Source organism: Podarcis raffonei, chromosome 1 (genome assembly GCF_027172205.1).
Source record: "Podarcis raffonei isolate rPodRaf1 chromosome 1, rPodRaf1.pri, whole genome shotgun sequence".
In the NCBI taxonomy this organism is placed as follows: domain Eukaryota; kingdom Metazoa; phylum Chordata; class Lepidosauria; order Squamata; family Lacertidae; genus Podarcis; species Podarcis raffonei.
In genome coordinates this window covers 22,995,733-23,009,828 of record NC_070602.1, presented here as the reverse complement: position 1 = coordinate 23,009,828, position 14,096 = coordinate 22,995,733, and the positions used below count along the sequence as shown (strand labels likewise).

Genomic DNA, 14,096 nt, shown 5'->3' with positions numbered 1-14,096 from the left:
CATCCCTGAAAATAAAGTATGGCATGCATACTCATGTGTGGTACTAATTCCCTTTACCACATGGGACCAAACTAACCCTAAAATAGTTTCGACACCGTAGGAGGGTTCTCCTTACTGCGGAGGAACAGTTGTCATGTCAGGTTGTGTGTGCGCATAATCACTCAGAGAAAAGAGAGTTGGTTGAACAGTACACCAGTAGACCAAAATCATCATGGCAGAAGATCCCATTTAAAAAAACGTATTACTCCTGCCCTTCTGTCCAGACAAAAATCAGTAAGGTAATAGGACAGCTATGAATAAATACATCAGCTGGGCTTTTTATGTAGTACTTGTAACCAAACATTAAGAAAAGGTAAATATGACGGTTACAATTTCCAGAAAAGTTTTCATAGGGGTGAAACATGGTGTTTCATGAAGGGGTTTTAATCTACCCACCTTTGCATTAGAAATCTTCAGTAGGTAATCAGCTGAAGGAAATTCGTTGATATTTGTAACCCAGTTCTTAATTCCCTATCTTTCAACATATGGAAAAAGGGTAAGAAATTTGTACCTGTAAGCTTCCTATCTCCATTATTTGTATGTGGGTGGCCTGAAAGCTCTGCACTTTGCCTCCTGGGAGCACCAAGCACACTAGCTAATCCCCTTCCCCTATCATCACATGATGGAGACACACACAATACTGGATGTTATTTGTTTAATCCATTGGTAGCTTGATGTGCTTCAGAAAATATACTATGATCCTCAGGAACTGTTGGAGCATGTGATTTAAGTAATTCATTGCAGACATACTACAAACTCACACCTATGAAGATGGATCCATATCCCATTTATTGTGGGCTCTGAGCTAATCAATGTAACCTATTCAAGTTTCCTGCTCTCATTCAAACAGCATTCCCTACAGACACCAACCTTCTTTCCTTAAAATCTAAGGAAAACCACTCCTCTGTATTCTTGGCAGGCCTGCCGCATGGCTGAGCCACACAGCGCAGTTTCACCTTATGCTTCTAACATCAAATCATAATCCAAAATATAGTCTCAGAACTTCCATTGGTGCCAACTGGGGAAGGTGCTGTGTGGAGAGCAAAGTTTAACTCAACAGGCAGAATACTAGACTTGGACACTGCAAAGCTAGGCTAGGTTGAAAGTGATTGGCTCTCTGGTCCATGGTAAAACCACAGGTTTGCATTACAACAAGCAAAATAATTTTGAATCACTGTAAATGTTGGAACATCTCCCAAGACATCTTGGGAAACACTTAGGCAAGGTGCTGAAAATTCTAACTGAAGAACACGAGGATCAGGTGAATATGGCACAGGATCAAATCCAGATTATTTAATAGTGCCTATGTAGGAAAGAGAAGTAACAATGTGATTCTCTCCTTGCAGTGAGTATAATACCTACTAAAAATTTTTTTAATGCTAAAGACAGCCTACTTTTTCCTTTATTGACTGAGGTAGAGTGTTATAAAGAACAAAAATTTAAGTGTGTCCAATATATTAAGAGAACTCCATGTTATAACAAATGTCAAACATACTGAGCAAAGAGAGCACTAAAAAAACATCGAAAACCTCCACCCAGATACAAGTTAATACAATTCAAACTACCCCTCAGGGCTTAAAGGCCATAAAGGGATATTCTGTAGTATAAAAATGGGTAAAACCATCAGTGATGCTTGAAGCAGCTGTTGACAGTTGATTCTAGATGGTGGGATGACTGGGTTATACTGGGACTCAATACTTTCCAGGGAATGTATCAACCTCAAAACTTGAACTTGAGCAACTCTCCCCCTCTAGCGATAAATGAACGGAACTTTTCCTGGAAAGATGGTGGTGTTTTGATTCAAAAAATAGGATACTTTTCAACTACTTGATATTTTCTCTTCGCAGGAAGGGACAGAGGTGCATGTTCACCCAAGAACTATTACTATACCAATTTGAGAAATCTCTCTGGAAATTATACAATAGAACACATCCTAAATTGTAGTCTTCTCTCCACCTCCTCAACAAGCAACCAGTAACACGTTTCTAGCAAATGGAAATTCAGTCCTTATAACTATCTTATGGAATCCAAAGTTTTAGTCCAGTTTGCAATGAGCAGACAAAAGATAGCCAGTGTTATACCAATATTTTCCTACCAAGAACTAGAATAGATTAATAACCTGAATCCACATTAATATTTCAAATCCCCAGCATAATCTGTGAAAGTAAAACTGGTATTCCAAAGGGAGTCAGAAGTTTTTAAATAATGCCACTAATGCAGTAAATTGTTTCATTTCTATTTGTTTTTATTTTAAAACTCAAATGTGTCAGTACTCTTAAATAACCATTTCAAATTTGATTTAAATGTACCAGCATGGTTCCAAGCTAGGAAATTTCAAAATCTCTTTGGAATACTAATTTCATATTTATAGGTTTCTTTATTTTATTTTTTATTTTTTTAAAAACAACCTATTTCCCTGAATTGTTTCAAGACAGTTGATGATGTAAAGTTTAATATAAAATATTTAGTCACAAAATAGTATTGCTTTTGTATGCACATTGTGGCAAGATTCATTTGCTCTTTTTCAATAAAAACTATACCATCTCCCATAAAATCCTAAACATATCAAGAATTGTGATGCAGAACAGAATTACACATGTGAAACAGGTACCAGCACAACAGTGAGATTATATTACATCAAAAAAATTTTAATGGTCCCAAATATATACTCAACAACTAAGCATACACTCGGGGCAAAATAAAAATATGACACAAAAGTGACCACATCTAGAATTCCATTCAATCTTTAATCAAGGGATAGACAAATCCCTTAGCTCCAAACAAAAATCTGCAGTTTAAAGGGCAAAAGGGAACAGATTATTTTTTTAAAAAAAAAGAAAGAAAGAAAAGAGGAAACTTATGTTCAGCCCTCCCCCAATGAGTTTTTCTTTAAAACCTGTTGTAGCTTGACTAAAATGTTCAGAATGTATGGTTTCAAAGGCAGGTCTCTTTAGACAAAGAAACTGCTGGCATTCTTAGCTAGTGAAGAATTAGGGCAGAAAAAGCATTTTCTTCAAAGTCTTGTACATGGTCCAAGAAAGCATATTCTGATTGTAACAAACTGAACAGCCAATCCAGAGTTCCACTACCAAAACTCCTGCCCTGTTGGCTTTTACATATATATTTTTTTCCGTTTCCTTCCCTGAGAAAAGGGCAATGTGTGGTCCAAGCTGGAGAGGTCAAAGGCATGTCTTTTCCATAAAGCATAGTATTTCCTCTTCTTCTGCTCCTTCAAATTGGCACTTGACTAGCAGAAATCCATGTTTTAAAAGTTGATCTGTGTTATACACAGTAATTCATTAGAAATTATAGTTTTTAATTATAAACTTTTCCCCCTCTGGAAACTTTGTTTATCCCTCAACTGATATTAAATTTCAGAGCTGTCATTATGAGGACTCTAGCTTTGCTTTCTGTGATAAAGGTATGCTTTCTTCATCATCCTCATCATCATCATCAGGATAATCTACAAGCCCCACTAGGCCTCCCTGAAAAGAAAAAAAGATTTACAAACATTAGCTATTCCAGTGTTTCATCCTTCAAATGGACTTAAAATGATCTGCTTAAAACTCCAGTAAGTTGATATATATGTAAAACACACAGATACAAATTTACAATATTCAGAGACAAAAACATAAATGCAATGCATGGCCATTAATTCCTATACTGTGCAAGAGGTTCTTATCTTAACCAAAATATACATACTTAGATGACTCTTGCTAGCAATTAAGGGGCACAATGCTCAGGTATGATGAGCAGCTAAAAGCAGCTGTACGTGGCTTAACACATACAAAGGAACACACAGTGCTATGCAAGCAAAGATTAATAATGTGGGTATTATTTATTATTATTATTATTATTAACTGAATTTTATACCACCCTATACCCAGGGGTCTCAGGGCCATTCACAGAATAAAATCAAGATATAAAACCACAAAATACATAATAAAAATAAAAACAACAACCCAATAGCCCCTTCCCAGAAATACAATGGGCTGTTCTGGAGGGAAAAGATAGTATAACATTATATATGTATATATGACAGATGCATGCAGACCAGCCCCATAATATAAACACACTATCAGATGTCTCTCTCTCTCTCTCTCTCTCTCTCTCTCTCTCTCTCTCTCTCTCTCTCTCTCTATCTATTAGTGGGTCAAAGCAATCACAGAGTTTCGCAGATAAAGACATACCATCTTTGATGGATTTTAAAAGTACACATTTCAAAGCTGCAATCCTAGAAAGCAGTCATAGTAAAGTCTGCTTCAAGGGAAACACTGTGGTTAGAGTGTCAGAGTAAGACTGTGGAGATCACGATTTAATTTCCCTCTCAGTCACGACCATTGCCCAGTCACCATCTCTTAGCCTAACCTACACACAGGCTTGTTGCAATAATAAAAAGAACCTCATGTACACTGCCTAGAAGACAGACTAGGCACAAGTAAATAAAAATGCTTCACTTCATAAAATACTTCTTGTTATATGGAGTGCAATTTAGGGGAAGAATTCTGGGTTCTAGCCCCACGCAGGGCAAAAGATCCCTGCATTGCAGGGGGCTGGACTAGATTATTCTTGTGGTCCCCTTTCAACTCTATGACAGAATGATTCTAATCCTAAAATCCAACATGCATGAGCACCAAAAGCAACCAAACTGCTTAAGCAACTGTGCTGGGGGGCTTAGCAATACTCGGCTGAAAACTAAAAATGTTCCTTTTGCCTCATCTCATCACCACCTCTAAAATGCTAGAAAACATTTCATGCTTTTAAGAACTTAAATGGTGTTTCAAGACTACAGCAACCACAAACCAAGTCTTAAGAAAAAGAAAAAGTCTCCTTGTAAAGGAGACCTATGCAGTGGAGCTGATTTTTGAGACCAGTGGCTGTTTTGTGGCATTCTGAAGTTGCTCCAAGAATACATAAAAGTACAAAAATGATTGAGATATGAAAAGTAAGCAGATGCTAACAATGATTGGAACATGTTGCGCAGTGGTGGAACCACAGACAGCCCTGCAAGAGTAAGAGGCCAATATTGGGGAACAGAGTTTAGGGCACTAAAATTCCCCCATATTCTGGTCCTCTTTTCTCACACCAAAATACTCACTGAACCCTAGTTTACTTCTAAAAAATGACTTAGCATTACACAGACCACGCACCTAACATATAGGATTTAATTTAGGAGAAGAAACTAACCTGGTATGTATGATAAGAGACCTGGCTGACTGAAGCTGGCGGTTCTGCATAGACATAGTTACCTGCCAAGTACTCTGCTTAAAAGCAGCATAGGGCAGGAAGGCTGTGCTGCTATGGTTTAAAATAATGCCATAATGCTTACCATGTATCTTGTTTAACATATGGCTTATATTCAATGTTTACACTTGGACTTGGGTCCAAAGGACAGAATACATTCTGTTAATAAATTAGCTGTGCCTCCTTGATTTGTCTGATCCCAATCTCAGTCAATGTACAGGGGAGATAGAAGTATTTCCTAAGCAACTCTGTTAGGAGTCTAAATGGACAAAACTATAGTAAAAAACTCATTAATTAATAAATATCTTGCTTGTAACAAGATGAATTCCCCTAAAATTATTTCTATTGAAGGCAGTATGTTTTGTATATATTTTACAGGGCATCTATGCACAAAAGCAACTATTCTTTTAAAGTCTCCTTTACTTTTAAGTATAGACCATATTAAAAGTATGGGGCAGAGAGATAGCTGCAAACTCCATCCAAATCACCTATAGATTTCCCAAATGGCAAATTCAGAGATTGGCTGTCTCGTGGAATAGTTCTGATAACAGCATGATTTGAGTCAAGTGAAAATAGTACCTTGGTAGTTATAGCTGCCATCTGAGATGTGCTTTTAGAAACTGATCCAGGAGATCCAGGGGACCCGGGAGATCCAGGGGACCCAGGAGACCCAGGCAAATTACTTGCAGATGACTGGCTGGTGAGATTAGCCTTTGTACCACTAGAGAAAGAAAGTTTGAAACTTGGGCTCTGGCGACCAGAAAGATTAGTTTTCAGAAGGACCTCTTTTTCTTCACTTTCTTTAACTGTAATTTAAAAGAAATACAGCTTTAATAAAAGTTCCACTATGAAATCCAACAGGCTAAGGAGACAAAAAGTGCTATTATCATGCTTATGTTACATTCCTGTTTATTTTAGTTCGAATTTATTACTGTTTAAAAGTGCAGGAGGCAGCTCTGTGCCTCATTAGCTGTGCTGCACACATGCACTTGTGTGTGTGCGTGCATGCATGTGCACATGCACATGCACGCACACACACAGACACACACAGGCCTTTGGTGTATAAAGTAATTGTGAATACATTAAAGGGATGGAGAACTTGCGGTTCTCATTAATTGCTGGACTCCAACTCCCATCAGCCCCAGTCAGGATGGCCAATGGGACTGGTGCCCATTGGACTAGTAGAATAGAAGTCAGAAAGACCAAGAGTAGGTGGATCTAGTACCAAGGAAAGGCAGAGCCAACTAATTTTACTTTTGTCCCCATCCACCTTCCTGATGAGTTCTAGAAGGGCAACACTGTTTGGAAGGAAGAAGGCAGGCAGACATGGTCTGGCTAAGGGGAGGTTAAGGTTGGTGGGGCAGTGTTCTCTTTGCCCTGATGGATCAGCCGTAACTGGCCAATGACCAGGGATGATAAAAGTTGTAGTCCAGCTACTTCTGGAGGGCAACCCCTGCATTAAAAGCTTCCTCAATAGAAACACAGAAAGCAGCTTTATACAGTCAGACAAAGTACATCTAGCTTAGTATTGTCAATACAATACAATACAATACAATACAATACAATACAATACAATACAATACAATACAATACACAATAGTATTGTCTATCTCCCTACCTGCAGATACTGGGGATTGAACCTGGGAGCTTCTGCTTACAAAGCAGATGCTTTTCCACTGAGCTACAGCCCTATGTCCATTTAAACCTTACAATATCCATTTACAGCCCTATGGTAGCTAAATCTATTTAAAGCTGAAATATAGTAACCCCACCCAGTTACTTACATTTTTTTCTTTCCATAAATTTACTTATAGGATCCATAATATCTTCATCATTTTTACTTTTGTCAGAAGGTGGCACCACAGCCTCCCCATCTTCCATATCATCTTCATCAGTGTTAAACCACATCTCTTCCTCATCCTCCAAGGTCCTTGCATCTCTCCTGTATCTATGGTTTCTCAAGATGGAACGCATGCTATGAAAAAAGATTTTTTAAAAAATTATTTTTCACATATTGCTAAAGCAAGAGCTTAAAAAATGAGCCTTTACATTTCTCTCACACAACTACGTGATACAATGCCTAAAGAAATATTTTTAGAAACTAATATACTAGGACAATCACTATGCAAGCTGTGGATGTGCTTTAGCATTAAGCTAAGCCACATGTACATCAAGAAACCATTATTTCATTTAGGTGTGTGTTCCTGACACTGTTTCCATGCCTTTTTATCTTCTCATCTCTTGTATGAATTTCTGATGCAGGTGATTGATGAAAGAATAGGGCACTTCTGACCGCCAGCTACGTATTGCAGGTGTAATTTGTAGAACATTTTGAAGTTTGAAAACCACCAGGGAGACGCTCATCTAAGATGCACTGAGATGAATGAGACAACTTACCAAAAAAATTGTGCACCTTATTTAATTGCAAAAATACATGGAATCATAGTGTTGGGAGGGACCAACATGTACCAACATGAAGAATCTACATGTACCTTTATGATGAAAATCTATGAAAATGGAATGTTTTAAAAAGAGTTGGCTGCCAAAGGTTTTTATCCAAAGACCAAAAGGAATGAATGCAAATGTTAGTGTGTGTGTCCCCCCATGTGTGTATGTGAGTATATAAACCAAACAACTAGAATCAATGCACACACTTTTTTATTGGGGTTTCCCCCTCCAAAGAAGTTGTATTTTGAGATAATTCAATTTGCCTGAAATAGTCATTTCTTCATAGGGATAAAGTAGACAGTTTGTGCTTTCAACTGATGAGCTGTATCCAGACAGCTTGTTTGCGGAATGGATAAAGATGAAACAGAGGCTCTTGTTGGAGGAAAGCAGAAATGGTGGTGGATTTTTGCAGATTCCCCCTTCAGCCCCCAGCACCATCTCCCAGGCTATTCTGAAGGGGACATGAGGGGTTGCAGGAGGAAGGGGGGGGAAAGCAAAATCACTTCCCACCCTTGCTCCAATGGCAGAGTATTGTGGACAGAACTCTGCCCACAAGTAGTTTGAATCCAAACCTGATGGGTTTCTTACCTTGGAGGTGCATTTATTTAGCCACAAATGGTAAGTCTTAACTGCTTGATCTGGGCAAGGAGAGACACTCTCACAAATGATTTGCAAACTTTGGATATGCATACAAAGTACACCTGCAATATGAAGCTGGTAGCCGGCAGAACAATATTTTAGCCTACCTGGTACTGCATCACAGAATAAGTTCCAGGGCTTTATGTCTTTTTCTGGCACTGGGAAATAAGCATGTGTGTTATAGTCATCCACCAGAGATTATCTGGGTCAATTGTATGGAGATGTATATTTCTCTGTATATCCTGATATGGCTTAATTAAAGAATCCTTCCAACACAGTTCAGTGGCTTATAGCTTCACTTAATGATCTTCACTTAAAAATATGTCAGTCAACTGACACTAAAAGCAGCCATCTGAGAAACAAAACCAAAGTGTGCTGTTCATTTTTCCCTAGTTTGTCCTCAATAGGAAAATGTTTTATGAAAGAGCCATTAACAATTGGTGTACACTAACCTGTCAAGTTTGGGATTATCTTGTCTTTCCCTTTGTTGTTCATAACGCAATTTCAAACCTTTGAATGTCTGCACATAATCTACATCTTCTAGTGCTTTCCAGTAATTCTCAATTACATGAGCTGTTAAGGATTTTATGTCTTCCTAGAAAATAAAGTTATTTTTTCCAATTAAAGATGTTAAATAGTAGAAGCATAGAAAAGCCACACAAAAATTCTTTAAAAATGCTTAAGGGAATTATTCTAAGTTTGTTCCCTAGTCATTTATTCATCCAAACAACTACTAAGCAGCATGAGGTAAACATGGCCGTCATTACAGAAAATGCAGCAAATGGAAGTATGCAGCAAATCAAAATATAAAATTTTAGGAAGAACCATGTTTTTAATCAGTCCCTGACACATTGTTGGCGCTTAGAAAGTGTCTTCTATGATTAAAGAATAGTAAACAGATGGAAAGTTATGATGCCCAACAAAATGTTTGAACGGTTTTGAAATCTTTTTAAAATCCTGACTCAGGAGCTGGTTCTGAAAATATGCCAACAGCGAAATTTCGGAAAACCATTCTCATTTTTCTTCCAGGAACTGAAAATTACAAGTGACAATTTTACAGTTCATGAAAGAGGTGCTGTGATCAAAAGATGGCCACTAATGTATTTTTACAATAAACTCTAACTGAAGTCTAACCCCTTTACTCTTTGAGCAGGATGCCTAGCCAGATATCTATTAGCCAGAACATGCAAATTTTAATTTTGCTCAGATTATCTATGCTGAAGACTGCTACGTTTTTAACATTATAAAACGAACCTGCAAACACTTTTTAACTTGCAATTTAAAAAAATGTTTGCACCACATTCCAGGCCAAAAACTTCATCTTCAACATCCTGGTGCTTCAGTAGCGATGACCCACTGTGAGCCACCATCTATCCTTGGGTAGTTAAGAGATGGGTTTTCCTTTGTGTTCAGTCAAGTAACTGCCTCAGTACTGCACCTTAGGCGCTCGTTATTTTCTTGAAGTGCACTACAATCTAATTTGTTTGATGCTGCAGGTACCTAACTGCGTCCCCAACTCCGTACTTCTGTTGGAAGCTGGTGAATGCCCAATTTCAGCTAGAGCGTGGTGGGCTGCCCTAAAACATTGGCTCAGGATTTCAGTGTTTAATCTAGGGAAGGGTCTGTACCAACATTTGACCAATGAGGAATTTGTCAGCAAATGGCAGAAAACCATGGCTAAAAAAGCCACCTCTATTGGTCTGTCTCCCCCCCAAACTGTATTACCTGGGTTATGAAGGCGCCCAAAAGGTTTTAAAGCAAAGATTATGGGACAATGCACACAGTGACTTGTGATCTCGATCGCACGCAGTCTGTGGTCCACTGGCAGCGGGAGTTCAGTATGGGTATGTCTTTGAGTTAACATCTTACATCAAAAACCTGACAGTACCTAACTATCGAAGGCTTTTCACCTTCGTGCTGTGCTGGATGGTAGGTTGAGAGGAGTTCCCTACCAGGACAGACTTTGCTCGTGTGCTCAAGACATCGATTCCATAAATCATATTTTGTTGCATTGTGCGAAGTATGAGCAGGCCAGGGCTGAACTGATACTACCCTTGCTGGTGCCTTTCCCAGGAAAATCAGAGGCTCACTATGTCAGGTTCCTACTGGAAGACCGGATAAAAGCTAGAACGTTGGCAGTGGCAAAGTTTTTATCGGTGGTTGCAAGAACAAATGAGCCCTATATTCTAAACAAAATGCTTGATTAACCTGGAGGTAGGCTGTATGAACTGTGTATTGATTTGTAATGTTCTGTTGGGTCTCTGGACTGTAATAAAGATTGTTGTTGTTGTAATTTGTTTGAAGAGTTCTGTTTTGGGGCCCTGAGGGAACTAGACACAATCTTCTGAACCAGGTGGATTTCCATCTTTTCAACTTCTATATATGTATCAAAAGTAATGGCTCAAAATGTCCCAACTCACAGTAATTGCCCTCATTGGTACATTCTTACTCCTACTTATAAACAAGGCTGACCACAAATGCTTTCCCCTAAGAAGCAGCGCCATCTCTCATGCTTCTGTCACTATCAATATGATGTGACTATTGGGTGAGTATGTACCTACCCAAGCCTTAATATAAGCAAACTTAAGTGTGGCAGGTGGCTATAAGAGAGTGAAAGAGGGCTTTCTTGTTGGTGGCCCTCTTTCTGTTAGTGAATGCACTCCGGTGCCTGCCTGGTGACTACATGAATGACTTTTTTGATTTAATATTTTTAAAAAATATCTTCCAAATATTATTTTTTAACATCAGTAGTTGTTAAAAACAGTTGATGGTAGTTTGTTTTTAGCTTTTGCGAAATTGTTGTAGCACTCCAGAATATTAATGTGATTAGATTGTCATTAGAATTAGGTTTTACTGTGTTGGTCTGGTTTTTTGTGTTGAATTTGACAGTCACCGTTTGCACTTAGGTTTTAAACTGAAGTATTGCACATAACCTAGAGCGCTAACGAGGTGATCAATATAAAAAATAAATATTTCTGCCTTGAAAGGCCTCCTATTCCAACATTCCGCAAACTTTCTTTTTCCCTCTCCAAGAAGATACTTGGAGTTACCTTATTTTATCTGCAACTCCCTCCTATACAACATACTCAGAGTTAATAATGTTTTTGACACCAGCACCTGCAGTGTCAACATCCACCCTTCTCTAGAAAGTGGTACTCACCACTCTGATAAATTCAAACATCTCTATAATAGCAGAATTCATCAAATTATAGCGAGATCCATTGCTGAGAAATGCTTTGACCACCGGTTCAAACAAAAAACTTTTCATTATATAGCGGTTGTAGAATTCATCCTTCAACCCAATTATCTTTCTTTTAAAACGCAGGGCACCTAATGAAGAAAAATCATTATTTAAAAGCAATTTTCACATTTGGTTTCCAATAACAACATCCTCAGTACCCCAACTTTAATAGAACGGCCCACAGCTTAAGTAATTCACAACACTTTTACATAGTAGTATGTGATGATGAAAAGGAAACAAGAACACTGAAGATCAATCAGATGAGAATATACTGACAAGTCACTATGTTACAGATAACACCATAAAATGGAGGTAGCCAGTCCTCTAGTTTGCTTATTATGGTATGCTTATTATGGCTTACCAGAACTGCATGAATGGGCTCCTGCAGAGGAGCTCACATCTGCTCTCCCTCCAGTCTTTAGCACAGCATAGAGCAGCAGTTAAGCCAAGGTTTGGAATAGTATGTTGTCTTGAAACCAGGATCATGGTGACGGTCTCTCTTCCTCAACCATGAACTGTGACCATAGGATAAACCTTGATTACAGGTAGTGGTTAAGGAGAAGAGACCTTAATCACAATCCTGGGTTTGGACACACTAAGTTTGGTTTAGCTGCTGTGCTAGGACAGGAGAGTAGCAAAGCAGCTGTGAGCTCCTCTCCAAAAGCTAGCACACTTGTACAGTCTGTTAACTTGGCTAACCATGATATGTGAACAAGGCCAATGTTCCACTTGTTTTGGACCATCACCACTGACCATTGGCCGTGCTGACAGGAGCTGCAATCCAAAACAAATGGAAGCACCACAATGGCTGATCCTCCAGACAAAAAGTTCAGATGGTTTGGGTTGGTTGAGACATGCAGCAGCTCCACACAAATGACAAGTTTGTCAGATCACTTTCAATTACTGCAACCCGATGACGTGACCAAGCTGCTTGAAGGGTTGTTCCCTCAACCCTGGTTGACGCTAAAAAAAAATGACCGAAAGGCCTAGGGAGTGAATAATACTTCATTGCAATGGGGGAGACAGTTTATCCCCTCCTTAAGAAGTTGTCACTGGATCCAGAAATGTGTGACAACTATTGCCTGGTTGCCAATACCCCTTTCTAGCAATACGCTTTACTAGGTAGTGGCAGGGCAGCTTCCTGATACTTAATTATATGCATCTCTTCACCTGGCCAGGCCTTCAGATCTTTTTAATGTTGTTTCCACAACTGATTTACTTAACAGTCTATTAGTATGCTTTGTATCAATGCTACTTGGATCTGATTAATTAGTTTCTGGGATCTTAAATACGGCTCTTATTAGCTGTCTGTGATTATGCGTTTTACATGACTATTTGTAAATCCCCATGATTTTTATGAAAATACTTACATAGTGCCAAGAAGGCATGCATTGAAGACATCAGAACTAGCACTCTTCGAAGGATATCCTTATTTATAATGTAGTTCTTTATATGGTATGTATGATGTTCCACACAGAAAGTTAGTAACTCTAATATCAAGGCCAATAGCTGGGCTGTCTGAAAGTCATCTAAAACAAAACAGACAACATAAAAATCACATAAAAATAAACAAATATTTTATTATTTTTTGATACATAAAACTCCTCACAATTTATTTTCTGCAACATAAACAAAAACAGAAATCAGATTGGGCTTATTTAATTTTCTGTTCCACTTGTTTGGCTTATAAAGCAAAACATACTAACTGATTCCAGCACCATAGACAAATCACTACATAATAGACATTTTTCCACCTCCTTGATATCTTTTAGTTTTTTATTAGTGTAAAAGCTGCATGTTCAATTTTGATGCATTTTATGAGATGTACAAGAACAATCCATCCCATTTGCACACACGGAGGACAGCAAGACACACACAGTCTTAAGTGCCTTCTATCCAGGCATGCAGTGATCTACTTCCTGCCCTTAAACTCAAACCACATTTGCTGGGAGCACATGAAGGTGCTGGATGACTGCAAAGGATGGGGCTATGCACAAAGGTATAGGGATGATTCTTAGTGACTGGGCCAAGACTAAGCTCAGATCTCTATTACAGTCATACCTCGGGCTGCGCTCCGCGGCAACCCAGAAGTAATGGAGCATGTTACTTCCAGGTTTCACCGCTCGTGCAGACGTTCAAAATGACGTCACGCGCATGTGTGGAAGTGGCAAAACGCGACCCGCACACCGTTGTGTCTTACGTTCCATTCAGGATGTGAAAGGGGCTCTGGAACGGATCCCGTTCGCATCCCAAGGTACCACTGTACATGAATTTTCACTATTATGGGAAGCTCTGAAGTGCTACACCTGGAAGACCTGCTTGATGAAAATAAAAACTGTCCTCCCCTCCCCCCCAGCTGTAAGTGATCTGGATTTTATTGATAAGGATGAAACAGGGCAATGTGCCTCACACCACTCCTTCTGAAACAGCAGCTCCGTCCACACATACCCTGTCATTTTGCTAGTTACGAAATTTGTTCAGATTA

The 14,096-nt window shown here is 38.8% G+C and overlaps 1 protein-coding gene across 2 annotated transcripts in view; it reads right to left on the bottom strand.

The window, feature by feature from the left end:
- Positions 1-2,263: 2,263 nt before the first annotated feature.
- The window catches only part of PPP4R3A (protein phosphatase 4 regulatory subunit 3A), a 29,298-nt gene continuing 17,465 nt past the window's right edge, over positions 2,264-14,096 (bottom strand). For both annotated transcript variants that reach the window (XM_053376901.1, XM_053376911.1), the window contains 6 exons: positions 12,982-13,140; positions 11,531-11,700; positions 8,823-8,965; positions 7,068-7,258; positions 5,863-6,089; positions 2,264-3,524 (listed from right to left, as the gene is read on the bottom strand). In XM_053376901.1, the coding sequence (XP_053232876.1) occupies positions 3,426-3,524; positions 5,863-6,089; positions 7,068-7,258; positions 8,823-8,965; positions 11,531-11,700; positions 12,982-13,140 (989 nt within the window). In that variant the 3' untranslated portion in view covers positions 2,264-3,425. The remainder of the gene's footprint in view (positions 3,525-5,862; positions 6,090-7,067; positions 7,259-8,822; positions 8,966-11,530; positions 11,701-12,981; positions 13,141-14,096) is intronic.